The sequence below is a fragment of the Chelon labrosus genome (genome assembly GCF_963514085.1).
Source record: "Chelon labrosus genome assembly, chromosome: 11".
NCBI classification, from domain to species: Eukaryota; Metazoa; Chordata; class Actinopteri; order Mugiliformes; family Mugilidae; genus Chelon; species Chelon labrosus.
The window spans coordinates 7385822-7401127 of record NC_140344.1 but is presented as its reverse complement, the minus strand read 5'-3'; the positions used below and the strand labels follow the sequence as shown (position 1 = coordinate 7401127).

Here is a 15306-nt window from a genome sequence, read left to right as displayed (position 1 = left end):
GCTCGCGAGTGCTTGGAAAAGCGCTCGGGGGGGGAAAAATGCGCGCGCGGATGTTTTATTTGCGCTCGCGCGGGTCTCATTGCGCGCGCACGATTTATGGCAGCGTTCTAATTCCATATCTGCCACATGAATCATAGCCATTCAGCTTGGTTTCACTCCATATGTTCCACCATGTCATCTATATGCCCCCACGTAATGGCTCTATGTCATCCGAGCGGAGCCTACACCCCGGTTTAAGTACCACTGCCATACTGGGAGACTGGAAACTGGGACAGGTGAAACAAATTTCCTGCTTTCCTTACAGACAGCTTTCTGAATAAGTAACCTTCATTTGCCCACATATGTGGAACACATGTGAAACGTTCTTCAACATCTGCACAGTCTGTACCATGAATCTTGCAACATTCAGGTCTCATCATTACAAACCAGCTGAGTGGGCTTAACCCTTCATATGTCCCAGAGACTTCTATAAGCAAGCTTGGTTGGTGTCTGATGTAAGTTGCCAACAAACTGCTCACGCTATGTTTGTATGTATGTAGTGTGACTACTCTCAAGTTGGGTGTTTTTTTTTTTTTAAATTACTGCTTTATTTAAAAAAATCTTTATTAACAAAGTATACAGCATGCACATGGGACTGAGTTCGACAAGGTCCGACTAAAGTACAAAAGAATGCACCTCCCCATTCTACCAACGCGTAACTTGGAGCGGCGCATGCGCGGGGCTGAAGACGGAAGCTGCCTAGTGCTGGCCGGCGCTCTCGCTTTGCTGCTGCTGCTGCTGCTGTCTTTCCCAATCAATGCCCGTTCAATGACTTGTAGCGAGTTTCATTTCCTCTGCTAGCTGTCTCTCCGCCGGCGCTATCCAACAGACTTATGCTCTTTATGTGAATTACCAGGACACAGGACCAACAAACTTGGAGCCTGCACATTGTCGGTACGTGCCGCTAACAACTAACTGACTAACTAAGCTTTGGCTAATTCCATCATTATCGAGCTGCACGGTTTGTGTTCGCCTGCCGGGCTCGTCTCTAAATCAGTTAGCATGCTAAGCCGGTGTGGCTAAAGCTAGTGTCAGATTAGCTTAAATAAACTGCAGCTAAAGATATACTCTCGTTTTCGCGCTAGCGTGTTAGCTCATAAATTCAGTGTGTCCACGTTAGCAGTAACTTAACCCCAGCATACTGTCCCGTAATGTACAGGGCATAGCTGCAGCTTAAAGGGACATGACACCCTGCTCCCCTGTGGCTGTCACTGTACTCACTGGCAACAGTAAATAAACAGTGAACTTGCACTGTCATCCAGATGGAAATGTCGATCTTATCAACTAAATAAATAATGATTTGATTCAGAATCTGTAACGAGATTATCATTACATTACTACACAAAAAGCAGAATAAACCCCACTTCCTGTTTGTTCAAAACAACTTATTTATTTGTCTTGGGTTTGGTGTTCATTCATTTTCATGAAGGACATTTTTTTCACTTTACTGGCAGGGTTTTCCAGTAAGGACGCTATTAATGCAACTAATCTGATAATCATTTTGTCAATTGATAATTTGAGTGAGAATATTATAAAATAATATATATATATATATATATATATATATATATATATATATATATATATGATTATTTTGTTAATCTGTTAATCTATTGACATCATAACTGTGTAAATGGATTGGGTCAATCATATAACATAATATGGCTCTGTGTAAGATTTTGCACTTTCAATATTTGACATATTTTTAACGTGACATTGACATTAACTTATGTTGGTCTACCAGGTTCTTTATTTGCTGGATAATCCAACAACAGGAATAAAGACGTTATATAACACTAGTTGTGCTGATCAAACTTGATCCTAGCAGTAACCCTCTTTAAGTAAGCGGTATTTGATACCAGCACGACTTGAGTCGATTAGTCTAATGCTTGATATAAGAGAGGACTGACCGACTGGTTTGGTTTGTTGCAGGAGTGTGTGGGAGCATCATGTGGAAGAAGGCTTCAGCAGCGGCTCTGCTGGCATTAGCTGTTGGCTATTTCTACCATGGCAGCCCCGAGCTGCCAGAGCAGATTCTGCAGTATATCAGCCTGCCAAACCTCCAGACTTCATCTCAGAGCCTGGATGGTCAGAACAGCCTGGAGCAGGTGATCTCCACTGCCTGGGAGGCTCTGATAACTCTACCAGGGCGCCAGTGGAGCAAAATAGCAGTAGGGTGAGTAAGAGTTAGATGCATGCCCTTCTCTAGTCCCCAAACTGTCAGCTAAAGTTGATCTTTATTACTGCATCATTTCTCCTGCTGCTTACTGTGCACTGCTCTTGCTGAGTGGCTGTGGTCAGCTCTGCTAGTGAGAAGGAATGCGTTATCATAGGTCAGCCCCAGCTCAGAAGGAGGTGCCCCAGTGAATAATATTGTTTGAAAGTCTATACCTATAAGTTTAAAGCCTTTAGCCTGCTTTAGAGTACCCAACAAACTGAGCTGGTTTTTAGGTGGCAGATGATGATTGGCTGAACCTGAAGGACGGCCCACTAAAGGGATGGGCAGATTGTTTCTTCAGCAGAGGTAAAAGAAGGGAAAAAACTTTTACTGAAGCGATAACAGTTTACCCTCCTTAAAGCCTGAGGCTCCAGAGTAAATAAAATATGTGCGTGGGGAATGTTTGAAGAAGACTTCAGTATTCTTCTGATTGCCCTTGAGTGTGGCTCAGTGAGTTCAGAATGACTCAGGGCTGTGGAGGACTGTTTGTTTCCACCCACACAACATGTTCACCATGATCAGAAGATGCAAAATTTACCTCAATAGGAAACACCTTTGACTCATGATTATGTTGCAAGAGTTTGTTTGTTGTCGGCCCAAATCTCGTTCAATTAAATACATTAACTGTGTGTACCCCACTTCCAAACGGGTGGTTTTAAGAGTCATCTTAAGAGTTTAAGAATTCAGAGTCCAAGGGATCAGAGACACTTTTTTACTTATTTTTGTTGTAACTTTAAAACAAATGTTTTCATTTTGAAGCATTTGTCTGCACAAACCCCAGACACTATTCTGATTTTGAGGCCTTTAAAAAAATAAATAAATAAAAATCCACATCTGAAGAGTTAGAGAGAATTTAGTGTATATAAGATCAGGATTATTTTTAGATTAAGACAGAATATAGTGATAATTCAATCATGAACTGTAAAGTTAACTTTACCCTGCATTTCTCTTTTTAAGGGTGAATGCTTGTGTCGATGTTGTTGTCTCCGGAGTGGGACTGCTGCAGGCTCTGGCTGTGGATCCTGGCGCCGGCCTGGATCACGAAGTGTTGCACTCCAAAGAGGAATTGAAGGAAGCCTTCATCCATTACATGGGACGCGGAGCAGCTGCAGAGCGTTTCTTCAGTGACGAGGAGGTCTTTCAGAGGATTGCACGTGCAGCAGCAGAGTACCCGGGTGCGAAGGCAAGGCTAACTCACTACTCAGACTTCCTCAGTGGACAACTTGTAGTTGTTTTATTCACTCATCTTTCAAATGATGCTGCCTCTAATATTCTTTACTTTTGTCTCCTTCCAGCTGTATGTGGGAGGAAACGCTGCCCTCATTGGTCAGAAGCTGGCCACCTACCCTGATCTGATGGTATACCTGAGTCATACACTCTTGCACATTTTAATAGGATGCATTTTTAGATTATATTATATGTTCATTGAATGCCTTCTGAATGTATTATTATAGCATACCTCAGAATGATGAACTTTTAAAGTAACTGTCTTTTAAAGCACATTTTTTTTTAACAGTACAGTAAACGGTTGCCAAAAATGCAGTTATTCTACTTGTTGACAGCTGCAGCAGAGCAGCATTTGAAGAAAAATGTACCAGTATCAAAATGATGATGCTTATGGTTGATTGTAGATATTTTATACAACAGGTTTTGTTATGTGGACCAATTGGTCCTAAACTTCATGAGATGCTGGATGAGCAGATCATTGTTCCCCCAGAATCTCTCCAGGAGACAGACGAATTTCACCTCATCCTGGAGTATAAAGCAGGTAGAGAGAAGACGAAAGCTGTAGCTTCAAGATTATCTGTATCTTTTAATCAGATTCCTTCAGTAATGCAGCAGCTGCATTTGGTTCTCTTCTCTGTCTCTAGGTGAACAGTGGGGTTCAACTCAGGCACCTCAAGCCAACCGCTTTATCTTCTCTCATGATGTGTCCAACGGGGAGATGAGCTCACTGGAGACTTTTGTTGCGAGCCTGGAGGAGTTTCAGCCTGATCTTGTCGTCCTTTCTGGTCTCCACATGATGGAGGGTCAGGGCAGAGAGCTGTGGGAAGAGCGACTGAAGGAGGTTAGTCGCTGAAAACTCATCTTACTCATCTGTTTCTGTGCACATTTGTAGTCACTAGTAATCACTGGAAAAGGTCAAGATATTGAAAATATTGTCTGCTTACACCGATAAGCCACAACATTAAAACCACTGACAGGAGAAGTGAATAACATTGACTGTCTTGTGAAGATACAGTGTTCTGCTGGGAAACTTTTGGACCTGGCATTCATGCGGATGTTACTTAGACATGTACTGCCCACCTAGACCAGACCAGGTACCCCCACCCCATAGCAATGACACTCCTTGATGGCAGCAGCCATCCCCAGTAGGATGCAACCTGACACAGACACACATACAAAAATGGTTTATGAACAGCACAAGTATCTGATCAAGTATCTGTGGGATGATCTTCAGAGGCCCCTCCCCTCAACCCATAGGACACAAAGGCCCCCACTAACAACATTCTGTTGCCAGACACCACAGGACACCCTCAGAAGGACCATGTCCATTCTCTGAAGAGTCACAACTGTTTCGGAGACCTACAAAATATTAGGAAGGTGGTCATAATGTTTTGCCTGATTGGTGTATATTGAAAGCTCTATTAATAGAATACAATGCAGTGGAGAGTACATGTGTTTTTCTTTGCTAGTTTATTGAAAATTTGAAATAATAATGTAATATATAGAATATATTCTATGCGTTTTACAGTAAAATATGTAAATCTCGGACTTCATCATTTTTTTTATTCTGCCAACTTTTCTCTCGCTTTCAGATATGTTACAATACTTAATTGCTGACCTTGCACCAACTATAATGTTGTTAAAAGCTTCACAAAACAGTAAAACAGAGAAATAGTTTATAAGAATGAATTGTCACTGAACATGTTATTCTGTGTGAATATGCAAGGTCACATGACACTAGATCAAATTCTGATTGATCATTTTGAGGTACTTGTTTTACTGTTTGCAGGCAGTGTCAGCCATATCTGACATTCCCAAAGACATTCCTATCCACCTGGAGCTGGCAAGCATGACCGACAAAGACTACATGAGCAGCATCATGCAGGAGGTATATGTGGACAACGGTCGTGTCACAGAGTCTTGACAAATGAGTAATGTGCTCAATTTCCACAGATCCCTCAGGAGTTGTGTATATTTAATTAAAGTTTTTTCTGTTTCCTGTTAGCAGTTTATGCCCATTGTCAGCTCTATTGGGCTGAATGAGCAGGAGCTGCTCTTCCTCTCTCAGGCTGGAGGGGGGCCGCATTCAGAGTTGGCTGCCTGGAAAGGTATCCCAGACGTGGGTCGGGTCAGCGACATCCTCCTCTGGATCCTGCAGCAGCATGGCCGTAGCGAACCATCTTCAGAAGCGGATCTTACTCGCATTCACTTCCACACACTGGCCTATCACATCCTGGCTACAGTGGATGGATACTGGGGTAACCAGGCAGCAGCAGTGATGGCTGGAGCCCGGGTGGCCAGCAGTCAGGCCTGCGGCCTCCAGTCTATTGATGTCAGCAAAGTGGAACTCAAGGCCCCGCTGGAGTTTCACAGCTCTCACACCGAGCCACGAGAGCAGCTGTCCTTGAACCCGGCAGAGCCTGTCACCATATGGCGTTGTGGAAATGTCATCTTTTACTTTACCCCAGTGCTGGTCTGCAAGCAGCCACTTCGGACAGTAGGGCTCGGAGATGCCATCTCAGCAGAGGGACTAGTTTACTCAGAGAACACCCAGCAGCCTTTCTGAGGTTTCATTAAATCTGACACTCCATTTCTCTGGAAGAAAAAGACGCAACAAAGTCTTACCTGCAGCTGTGGAGTCATGGTCTCTGAACCAGTTCACACGTCTGTGTCCTGATCCCGTCTCTTTCTTCCTGAAGCTCCGCTGCGTTTAAGAACGTGATCAGTGATGACCGTTTGAAATCCTGCCTGATGACTCCTTCTGCTTCTCTGTTGTCCCTCCTTTAATGCCCCAGCAGTCACAGAAACCAAGGCAGAACTTTCTTGAACTGGAAGTGACCGAGCCATGAGGTGGCCTGACTATGCACTGGGCGCAGCTCAAAGCCATCTCCACAAACTCCAAAGAGCTTTAGTCAGCCCAGCAAATTTACTCTGACCTGCATATCTTCAGTATGCTGTGCCTTGATAAATTACAAGAAAAGTTATTATAAAATATTTTACTCATGTTTCAAAGTCAAGTGTACAATGAAGCTTGACATCAGTCACACACTATACACACTATAAACTGGAAACTGATGAGCTTCTCTTGGTAGAGTTTAAGCAGTAAACCTTGATGCTTTTTTTTTTTAACTTTTGATGCATTCATGTCAAATGAACACTTGAATGCTCATCCTATCATGGTTATCAAACATTCAGTGTCTGACTTATTTAGTTGTAGTAACTGTTAGATATACATGACATTTTTTTTTATTATTTGTTTTGAGAAGATAAAAATACTGGACTGTGACACGTTTTGTTTTTCCTCATGTTTTGACCGACACTATTAAGATGCTTAGGTTGGAAACTCCGCGGCAGCATTTTTATGTTTTTAAAAATATGTTTTTAAAAATCAAAAATGTTAAAAAGCTACTTTATTTGGGGTATTTTAAATATGGTTTTAAAGCGGGTGTTTCTTTATGCAGTACATCTCAGTTTACAAACATATGCCAGCTAATTGCTTAAAAGAAATGTCATATGTTGTTTTTTCCTGTTTTGTTTGTACAACCTACCGTCAGATTCAGCCTGCCCTTTGTTGAAAGATATAATGATGTAGCATGATTGGCTTGAAAATCCTGAAAGCTGCCTAGTGTAACAAACCAGAAACACTCCCTGACTCTATCATTTGAGTAAATTATGCTTCTTCATGATTTCTTTGTTGTTGTTGTTTGTGAACTTCGTGGACACAGCTTCATCGTGTTAGAGATTCAGTATAGTGTATATTAAGTGTCAGAACAAAATGTTTGTATACCTCAGTGGCCGCCACAGTCATGCAATAATAGAGTCTTAATGCAACAAAAAGATGTGCGGCATTTGGTTTAGCAGATTGTACACTTTGCACTAGTAGAAGTGGTAGGTGTGCCTGCAAGGGTGAATGTAACTTTGACTCAGAACCCCCTGATGTTTTTAGCAAGTACAATCCGTTACTGGTTTCATGGTTTGTGTCTCATGTTTTTAATATATATCCAACCGTGAGCAAGTTTCCTTTACTTGTAGGTTGTCATTAAAATGTTATAACATGTGGCTCTGTTGTGTTCCCGATTATTATGCACATTAAGTGTCAGTCAATCAGAAACATGTGCCTTAACATATAAAAAAGGGTGTTTTTATATATATTTTTAGATAATTTACTCACTGTGAATAATTAAAAATCAATAGATCATATGAAGTGGTAGCCAAATGGAAACTACTCAATTATCAATCTTGATTTATTGTTTGAAAGTTTCCAAAGATTTTTCAATAATTGTTGGTTTTGCACTCATTTCTGTGTACGGGCAGAAGGTAAGTTTTAATAACTTCTATATATGTTGGGTTGTGATGGAAGGGTGGTCATGATGTGAACACAAAAGACAGGAGAGGATTGCTGGACCCCTCACAAAACGGTGTAACGCGTCTGCATCTGATTGGCTGAAACGCTCCTGTACGTGCACCAATCAGAGCCCGGTGCGTCTCTGCGCCGTGCCGAAGCCACGCCCCTGCGTCGTGTAGGAAGCACAGCCAAAGGCTCCAGACCGGACGGTGCGGCCGCCGCCACAGTCTCCTCCCCGATTACCGCACTCCTTCCCCCGGCTCATATAAAGGTAGCACGACTAACAGGCCGTCTCCGGCTGTTCATTTTTCTCGTTGATGGTTAGACTCTGCGAGCGAAGGATGAAGTTCCTTGTAGCTGTTACGGTCATTGTGGGGTCACTGATATTCCTCGCTTTCCCGAATGGCTCCTCAGCAGACGAGAAGAAGAAAGGCCCCAAAGTAACAGCGAAGGTAGGTGTTAGCTTGCTGGCTAGTTTGCTAGTGGACTGGTATGGAAATCAAAGGTCTTCCTCATTGCTATCCATAAATGCTAACCGGTAGCTACTGCTTGTAGAGCCACGTCACAAGCTGGCTGGCCTTCATCCTTTGCTGAAAACCAGACACACTGGCCTCGCCATCAGTTTTATCGAGCTAACGTTAGCTAGCAGCTAGCAGCTAACGTTAGATACTGCAACTAAGGACAATTGCATTAACTGATGCATGCTATTAGATCAAGTCCGAGCTGGATGAAATAGACATGTTTACAGCTAAGTTAATGTCCGCGGGGCTAGCGGTCTGCTTCGGCCTGAACACCAAATGCATTCATTTTAAATTGCTCCGCATTCCTTTGAGCTTCTTCAGTTATTACTGCAGGATTAAACAGTCTGTTCAGCTCTGCAGCGTGCCACTTAACCCCCTCGGGGCATATGTTGTGTCTGGGTGCAGCAGGATTGTCCACGTCCACAGTTATAAGGAATGTCTGGGCTGATCAGGGGCATCATTTAGATTGCCCCTTTGTCACATTACATGAAAGTAACTGCAGGCAAAGGAGGCCAAGGAAGACTGGTGTTCAGGGGATGAGTTAAATGATTTGGAGTATTTAACCTTTAGATCAGCACTATATATGCACAATACGGACAATGTTTAAAGCACTACAGAGATTCATGTACATATTAGTAAAATTATAACTTTTAAGTTATAATTAAGTAAGTTTATTTAAACTTTTTTTTTTTCTTTTACAGGTGTACTTTGACATTAGAGTTGGAGATGAAGACATTGGAAGGGTTGTCATCGGGGTGTTTGGGAAAACTGTTCCCAAAACGGTTGAAAACTTCGTTGCTCTGGCAACAGGCGAGGTGAGAAAAACTGATCTTTGTCTGGTTGTTGTAGTTTGTGCATGACTTCGATGCTAATTGTCGATTTACAATCTTATATACACCTGTGGTCTTAAATGGCAAATACTAGCAGCTGATGGTAGAGGTTCTGTGTCGTTTAGTTTTGTTTGTTCTCATCAAACAGAAAGGATTCGGTTACAAGGGCAGCAAATTCCACAGAGTCATCAAGCAGTTCATGATCCAGGGAGGAGACTTCACCAGAGGAGACGGCACTGGAGGTGAGATGTCCGCCGGCAACCTATAGAGTGGCTTTTGAACAACAAAATTTACTCATGACTCCCTTGACATGCACTGTCCTCTGCATTAAGTTAAATTTCCAATGTCTCCACTTTCCTACTTATTTCAAATTCTTCTTTAGTTTCTGTGCAATGGAATTTGCTGCAGTATTTAGAGTATTTAGGTTGCTTTGAATGAAAGATTCATTCTACTTTATCCATTTATTTATGAGCCTCAGATGTTTCATAAGATATTGTCCCAAGAACTTTGCCACATGTCACTTTTATGACACAGTCCACTCCCTGTGCACATTTGAGACTGGCGGTGCTGCTCAGTATTCATGAATAAGAAAATGCCAGACAAACGGTTGGCATCATTTAGGTCACGCAGACGAGGTTCAAAGGTTACTACAGCCAGAGAGTAGAACAAACATTAACTAATGTCTTGTACAGATTTAAATTATACAAAGTTGTCTCCTCCCTCTACATGAAGGCAAGAGTATCTACGGAGACCGTTTCCCTGATGAGAACTTCAAGCTGAAGCACTACGGCCCTGGCTGGCTCAGCATGGCCAATGCTGGCAAGGACACCAACGGCTCCCAGTTCTTCATCACCACAGTTCAGACTCCATGGCTGGACGGCAAACACGTCGTCTTTGGAAAAGTTCTGGAGGGCATGGTGAGTGTCACACAGTGATAATATAAATGGATCACATTGGTTTTTTTTTTGTTTGTTTTTTATGTACAGCCCAATGTCACACATTCCAAATCTGCCAAAAGGGACTTTACAGTCTGAAGTTTGCATTCATCTGTTAGCCAGAGGATATTCTGTTATCTGTTGTCTCAGCAACTGAGACGTGGCTCCCCTTTTCCTCCTCAGGTTTACGATGAATAGAGATCAGGAAGTAGAGTAACGCATTTTGTAAATGTTTGACTTTGATCAACGTTTTGTCACAGTGACACAATGACCCAAATTCAAGTTATTTAAACTGTATCTGCAGCTGGTTTAAATTAAACTTAAGAAACGGGACACGACTGCAGCCAAGTTCAAACTGAACCACAGTCGCAGTTTAAACTCCAGCTCCTGCTGAAACTCGTACATTTAAATCTTTCAACTACAGCAGAGAAAATGTCAGAGCTCTTTAATTTCAAGTGTTGTCTTCTTCACCTAAACATGCTGATATGCAGACAAGAATAATGTATCAGCTTTTTGACTGAATTTGCATATGATGCCATCAACACCAAATGATGGAAAATGACTCGGGATTGTGTAATGAATATAAATACCGCCCTAATAGTGAGTAGTGTGCAGACAAGTGAGAGTATGATATAGACAATCCAGTCAAATATATTGTCAGAGAGCTCGCTGATTAACCATTAACTACTACCAGTACATTTACTGGAGTACTGCGCTTGTAAGAACTTGGGTACTGTTTTTACACAATTATTTGACAGCTAAACTTACTGTTAGGTTGCAAGTTAGAAATTGTTAGTTCCTTGGGTTTTAAAATATAATGCATTTCTAGAAATGGGATAAAATGGTAAAAATGATCTAATAACAATAATAATGCAACACTCGGTCTATTTTTAACAAAGCATGCTAACCGTGTCCATTTTCACCTCCCAGGATGTGGTGTCTAAGATCGAGAACACAAAGACAGACGGCCGTGACAAGCCACTAAAAGATGTCATCATCCACGACTGTGGCAAAATCGAGGTGGAGAAGCCCTTCGCAGTCGTCAAGGAGTAGAGCGCTGCTGTAAGGGGAACAAGGGAAAGCGGACTGGGGGAGGTGTTGGGAAGAAATCGTGCAGGCCACCTTTTTAAAATTGTTAACAGCCCCGTGGTGCTGGAGAAGGGGCTCTGAGTCATTAAGTGTCAGTGGCTGCCGTCTTAAAGCACCAGAAGAGCATTATCATTGAGCAATCATGAAGACACTTTGGGTCCATTTACCAACGATACCAACGAGCATTCCAACGTGCACTTAACTGTTGGTGGTAGTTGTTTTTTTTTTTTTTTTTGTAACAAGTGAAATCTAAAATAAAGGTTTCCGTTTTTGTTAAACTGGTTTGTATGTATTTTTTGTTACTGTAGTAAAGCAGACATTCACTTTTATTTCTTTAAGGCACAGCATTTACTCATTTACAGGACAATTCCTCTTGTGACCACTAGAGGTGCTGTTTTCTAAGACATTTCAGTGCTCCAGTGAGAAGTACATTATAAATCAGTCTCTCCACTCAGTGCCATTACACCCAGATCAGATGGAGCATAAATATGAAATAAATGTATTTTGTACAGTTTTCTACCACAAGTAGGAAGTCCTGTAGAAATAAAAAAATTATCACTGGCTAGTATAACTTGGGTGTGGCAACTACATTTTATCAGCAGATGCAACCAGCTCTGGCTTGATCCACTGTGATAGGCGTCAAAGGTCATTGACTTAGACATGTAGCACCCACCTAGACCAGACCAGGCACCTCCACCCCATAGCAATGACACTCCTTGATGGCAGCAGCCATCCCCAGCAGGATGCAGCCTGAAGACACACAATAACGGTTTAGGAAAAACTAAAAAAACATGAAGAACAGCACAAGGTGTTGACCTGGCCTCCAGATTCCCTAGATCCCAAACTGATCAAGTATCTGTGGGATGACCCACAGAGGCCCCTCCCCTCAACCCATAGGACACAAAGGCCCCCACTAACAACAATCTGTTGCCAGACACCACAGGACACCCTCAGGGGTCCCATGTCCATTCTCTGATGAGTCACAACTGTTTCGGAGGCACAAGGGAGACCTACACAATATTAGGTCATAATGTTGTGCCTGATCAGTGTATAATAATACATAAGTCTGTATCTAAAAAATATAACAGGACCCCTGAAAGGATAATAAACCATGGATTAAATTTGAGTGTAAGGTCAGTAAATATATCATTATACAGAGATATGATTATATAGAGATATATCATAACTATGATTCAAATGTTGCTAATGAGTTATGTTTGTCTGCAAAGGACACTGCACTGAACAACAGACTTATATGTTCCAGTGTCAGACCTGCAGAGGGCTCCTTCACACCAGAGATATCAGCACCACAGCACAACAGAGGCAGAGCATGTCTATGGTTACACATGTGATTTTAGTGCAGCAAAATGAGGAAGTGTGCATTTCTGTGGTTCTCTCCCTATCTGGATTGTCCAGGACATAAAATTACTCCTTTGGCTTTCCAGTTGTTGTTCCACTTCTATAAGACTTTATCGGAAGGGGTAGAAAACAAGTGGATTCTGTTGCTCTGTGGGTAGAGGTAACCGCACTGGGACGGCCCGTTTCATTACAGAGTAGAAAGTGGACATTAGAAGCTCCTTCCTGTGATTGTCCGATTCTTCCTGGTCTTCAGTATAAAGCGTGTCAAAACAGTTTGCAGACAGGTTCAGGTCAGGCCCGTTGTCACGTCTGCAGGGTGTTCTACTTGTCATAATTAGGAAAATATTACAGTGGCTATTCATGTGTTGTGCATTTAGATGGCCCAAGATAAGAAGTTATTCATATTATTTTAGCTTGAACCTGTATGAAGATACTGTATACTGGAAAAAAGAGTTCTTACATCATAAAATTATAGTATTTAGAGTAAATACATTTACTCTCTTCAGCTACTCCAACAACGTCCCTGCTGATAACTGACCTGAAGTGCAATATGATATCATTTATTCCCATGTAGTTATTTTTAGAGGCTGTGTCTGGAAACACATGTACGTTGAGGCCACGGGAACAGAGCTGAACTAAGATAGTGAGATCAGTGGTTAAACAAACCTCTTCCCATACTATGCTGCAGATGTAGAAAGATGCCAGGAATGCTCATCCCTGCAGGCGTGTGTGTGTTTGCTTTTCGGCTTATTGTAAAAGCCAGGTTTTCAGAGCTGCTGTTCTTCTGAGTAAATTTTCTAATCACTGAGCAATTTGCAGAGCTGTGGATTTAATTCAGACTTAAGCTTGACTCGAGTCGGCTGCCAGTACCGACCCCTGACCTGATTCTTGTTCTGACTTGCAGGAACGCCGGAATAAAAATGTAATGAGGTAAAACACTTTGTCTGTTTAGTTTCGTCTGTGCGAAGTGTAAAAATAGCACTTCGCCTGGATTGCTGCCCGGCTGAATATTCCAGTTTTCTTATCTCACTCAGCTGCAGCAGATGTGGTTTCAGTTCACATACAAGCACGATCAATCAGCTCCGAAACATTTAGCATTGGCATTTATGTAAAAAACTCTCAGCCTTCTGAAACAAAAACAAGTTCCATAAATGGTGATCGGACTCCGTCATTAAATTTGACGAGGCTGTTTTCCATGTGCTTGTAGTAACGCAGGTTCACACCCCATCTGAAAACACGTCCCACTGCTGGGAAGTCTATCTTTATTTTCAGACATGGTTCAGCATGAACTTGTATAATTACAGAGGAGTGTGGAAAATATATGATTGGAGTATCATTTAGAAAGATTATCTCACCATAATGTTAAATTACATGGACACATCTGCACTGGTGATGTGCGACTTGAGAATGAAAGGAATTTTAAGTAGTAAAAGTGGCCTCATAATAATAATAAATCACTGGCAGTAATACAACCAAGAAAAACTGTTTTTGAAGAGATGCAGATGTGTGCCCCTCGGTTCTTGTTTTGCCCAGATTCACTCAGGCATCGAGTGACTCACCAGGAGCAAAATATGGAAAGAATTCCCCCGAGTCGGCACAACAGTGGTCTTGGTTAAACCCTCTGTTGTTCGGTTTGGCCTTGTTTGTGGCGATTGGTGATTGTCCAGTGAAACTGTGTTATTCTTCACATACTGGCCTTGCTGGAAAAGCCATGACGGGCCGGACATATCTGGCATAGTTTCCTGGAAGGGGCTTTGTGGAAGAGATTAAAAGAACACTGGAGGGAATCACAACAAGGAGCGTGGAGGCATTCTGTCAAACGTCCACATCCTGCCCTCTAGCCATCAACCGGTGTTTGTCTGCTCAGTCCCACAGTTTGAAAGCAGTAAATACGCAGCAGGTGAATCTGCTTTCAAACTTACGTATTTAGACTCCTCCATCTTTCATTAAGGGGTTTATCTGCTACCTTGAAGCTGCTGCACTGATCAATATTATTGTATTTTGGGCCAAAAGACCATGTGTAATGTGAAAGGTTTTGCTCATGGTTAAACTGATAGACAGTTATCATCTAACTAATATAAAATCTAAGTTCCATTAGAAACATTCAAGCTAAGTTACACCTGAGCTCTAATGCTTGAGGCAGGCTGGTAAATATTAAGCAGCTAAAGAACCATATGTTTCCTTCAAGAGGTGGAAGACACCGTAAACAGAGCTAAAACAAAAGTGAGCAAATACTGTCCTCATGACATATGAATACTGGATTTGCCTTGTGGCCCAAAACACTTCTTCAAATGAGGCTGTTGTTGGTTTGTCACTGCTAGTGAACAAAGTGGAGCATTCATCAACTTTAGCATTTTTGCAATGGATGGTGGAGACCAACAACAGATGAAGGATGACACTGAATGGAGGATATACATGTAACTGCGCGATTGCATTATTTCATCTTGCACATGCAGTGCTAGATTTAAGTACTGCACTGATATCTGCAGGGTGGAGGTTGGGGTCGATGGCGGGTGTGCAAAGCACAGGAGTTTTGCATCTAGACTTTGCAGTTCAGATTTTACTGACTTGCCATATCCTTTCATTGACAACATTTTCTCATTTCATATGTTTCAAGAGAGCGTGATCCACCCAGCATGACATTCAACCAATCATAATGTATTTCCAAAAGACTGTTAATTTTAAAACAGGTTTGTATATGTATTTTACATTTGTATTCAAATGTGCAGTATTTGTCGAAGCA

The 15306-nt window shown here is 42.0% G+C and overlaps 2 protein-coding genes across 4 annotated transcripts; both read left to right on the top strand.

Annotated features, from left to right (window-relative positions):
• The first annotated feature begins 665 nt into the window (after positions 1–665).
• On the top strand, positions 666–7564 carry adpgk (ADP-dependent glucokinase). Of its 3 annotated transcripts, none has more exons than XM_084555077.1 (8): positions 666–933; positions 1972–2215; positions 3215–3440; positions 3553–3615; positions 3905–4025; positions 4129–4325; positions 5274–5372; positions 5493–7564. In XM_084555077.1, the coding sequence occupies exons 2-8, from the start codon at positions 1989–1991 to the stop codon at positions 6048–6050; spliced, it is 1491 nt and encodes a 496-aa protein (XP_084411203.1). In that variant the 5' UTR covers positions 666–933; positions 1972–1988; the 3' UTR covers positions 6051–7564. The 3 variants fall into 3 exon arrangements, with proteins under 3 accessions (XP_084411203.1, XP_084411202.1, XP_084411204.1); XM_084555076.1 differs by having other exon boundaries at positions 5490–7564; XM_084555078.1 differs by lacking the exons at positions 666–933; positions 1972–2215 and adding an exon at positions 2224–2707 and having other exon boundaries at positions 5490–7564.
• A 463-nt stretch (positions 7565–8027) lies between these two features.
• ppib (peptidylprolyl isomerase B (cyclophilin B)) lies at positions 8028–11482 on the top strand. Its single transcript, XM_084554884.1, has 5 exons — positions 8028–8281; positions 9052–9165; positions 9329–9422; positions 9913–10097; positions 11046–11482. The coding sequence occupies exons 1-5, from the start codon at positions 8147–8149 to the stop codon at positions 11166–11168; spliced, it is 651 nt and encodes a 216-aa protein (XP_084411010.1). The 5' UTR covers positions 8028–8146; the 3' UTR covers positions 11169–11482.
• Positions 11483–15306: the final 3824 nt, after the last annotated feature.

Coding starts and splice junctions, on each gene's coding strand:
- adpgk (XM_084555076.1), top strand. CDS start 1,989: ATGTGGAAGAAGGCTTCAGCAGCGGCTCTGCTGGCATTAGCTGTTGGC. Junction 4,026..4,128: donor CATCCTGGAGTATAAAGCAG/GTAGAGAGAAGA, acceptor CTCTGTCTCTAG/GTGAACAGTGGGGTTCAACT. Junction 5,373..5,489: donor TGAGCAGCATCATGCAGGAG/GTATATGTGGAC, acceptor GTTTCCTGTTAG/CAGTTTATGCCCATTGTCAG.
- ppib (XM_084554884.1), top strand. CDS start 8,147: ATGGTTAGACTCTGCGAGCGAAGGATGAAGTTCCTTGTAGCTGTTACG. Junction 9,166..9,328: donor TTGCTCTGGCAACAGGCGAG/GTGAGAAAAACT, acceptor CTCATCAAACAG/AAAGGATTCGGTTACAAGGG. Junction 10,098..11,045: donor GAAAAGTTCTGGAGGGCATG/GTGAGTGTCACA, acceptor TTCACCTCCCAG/GATGTGGTGTCTAAGATCGA.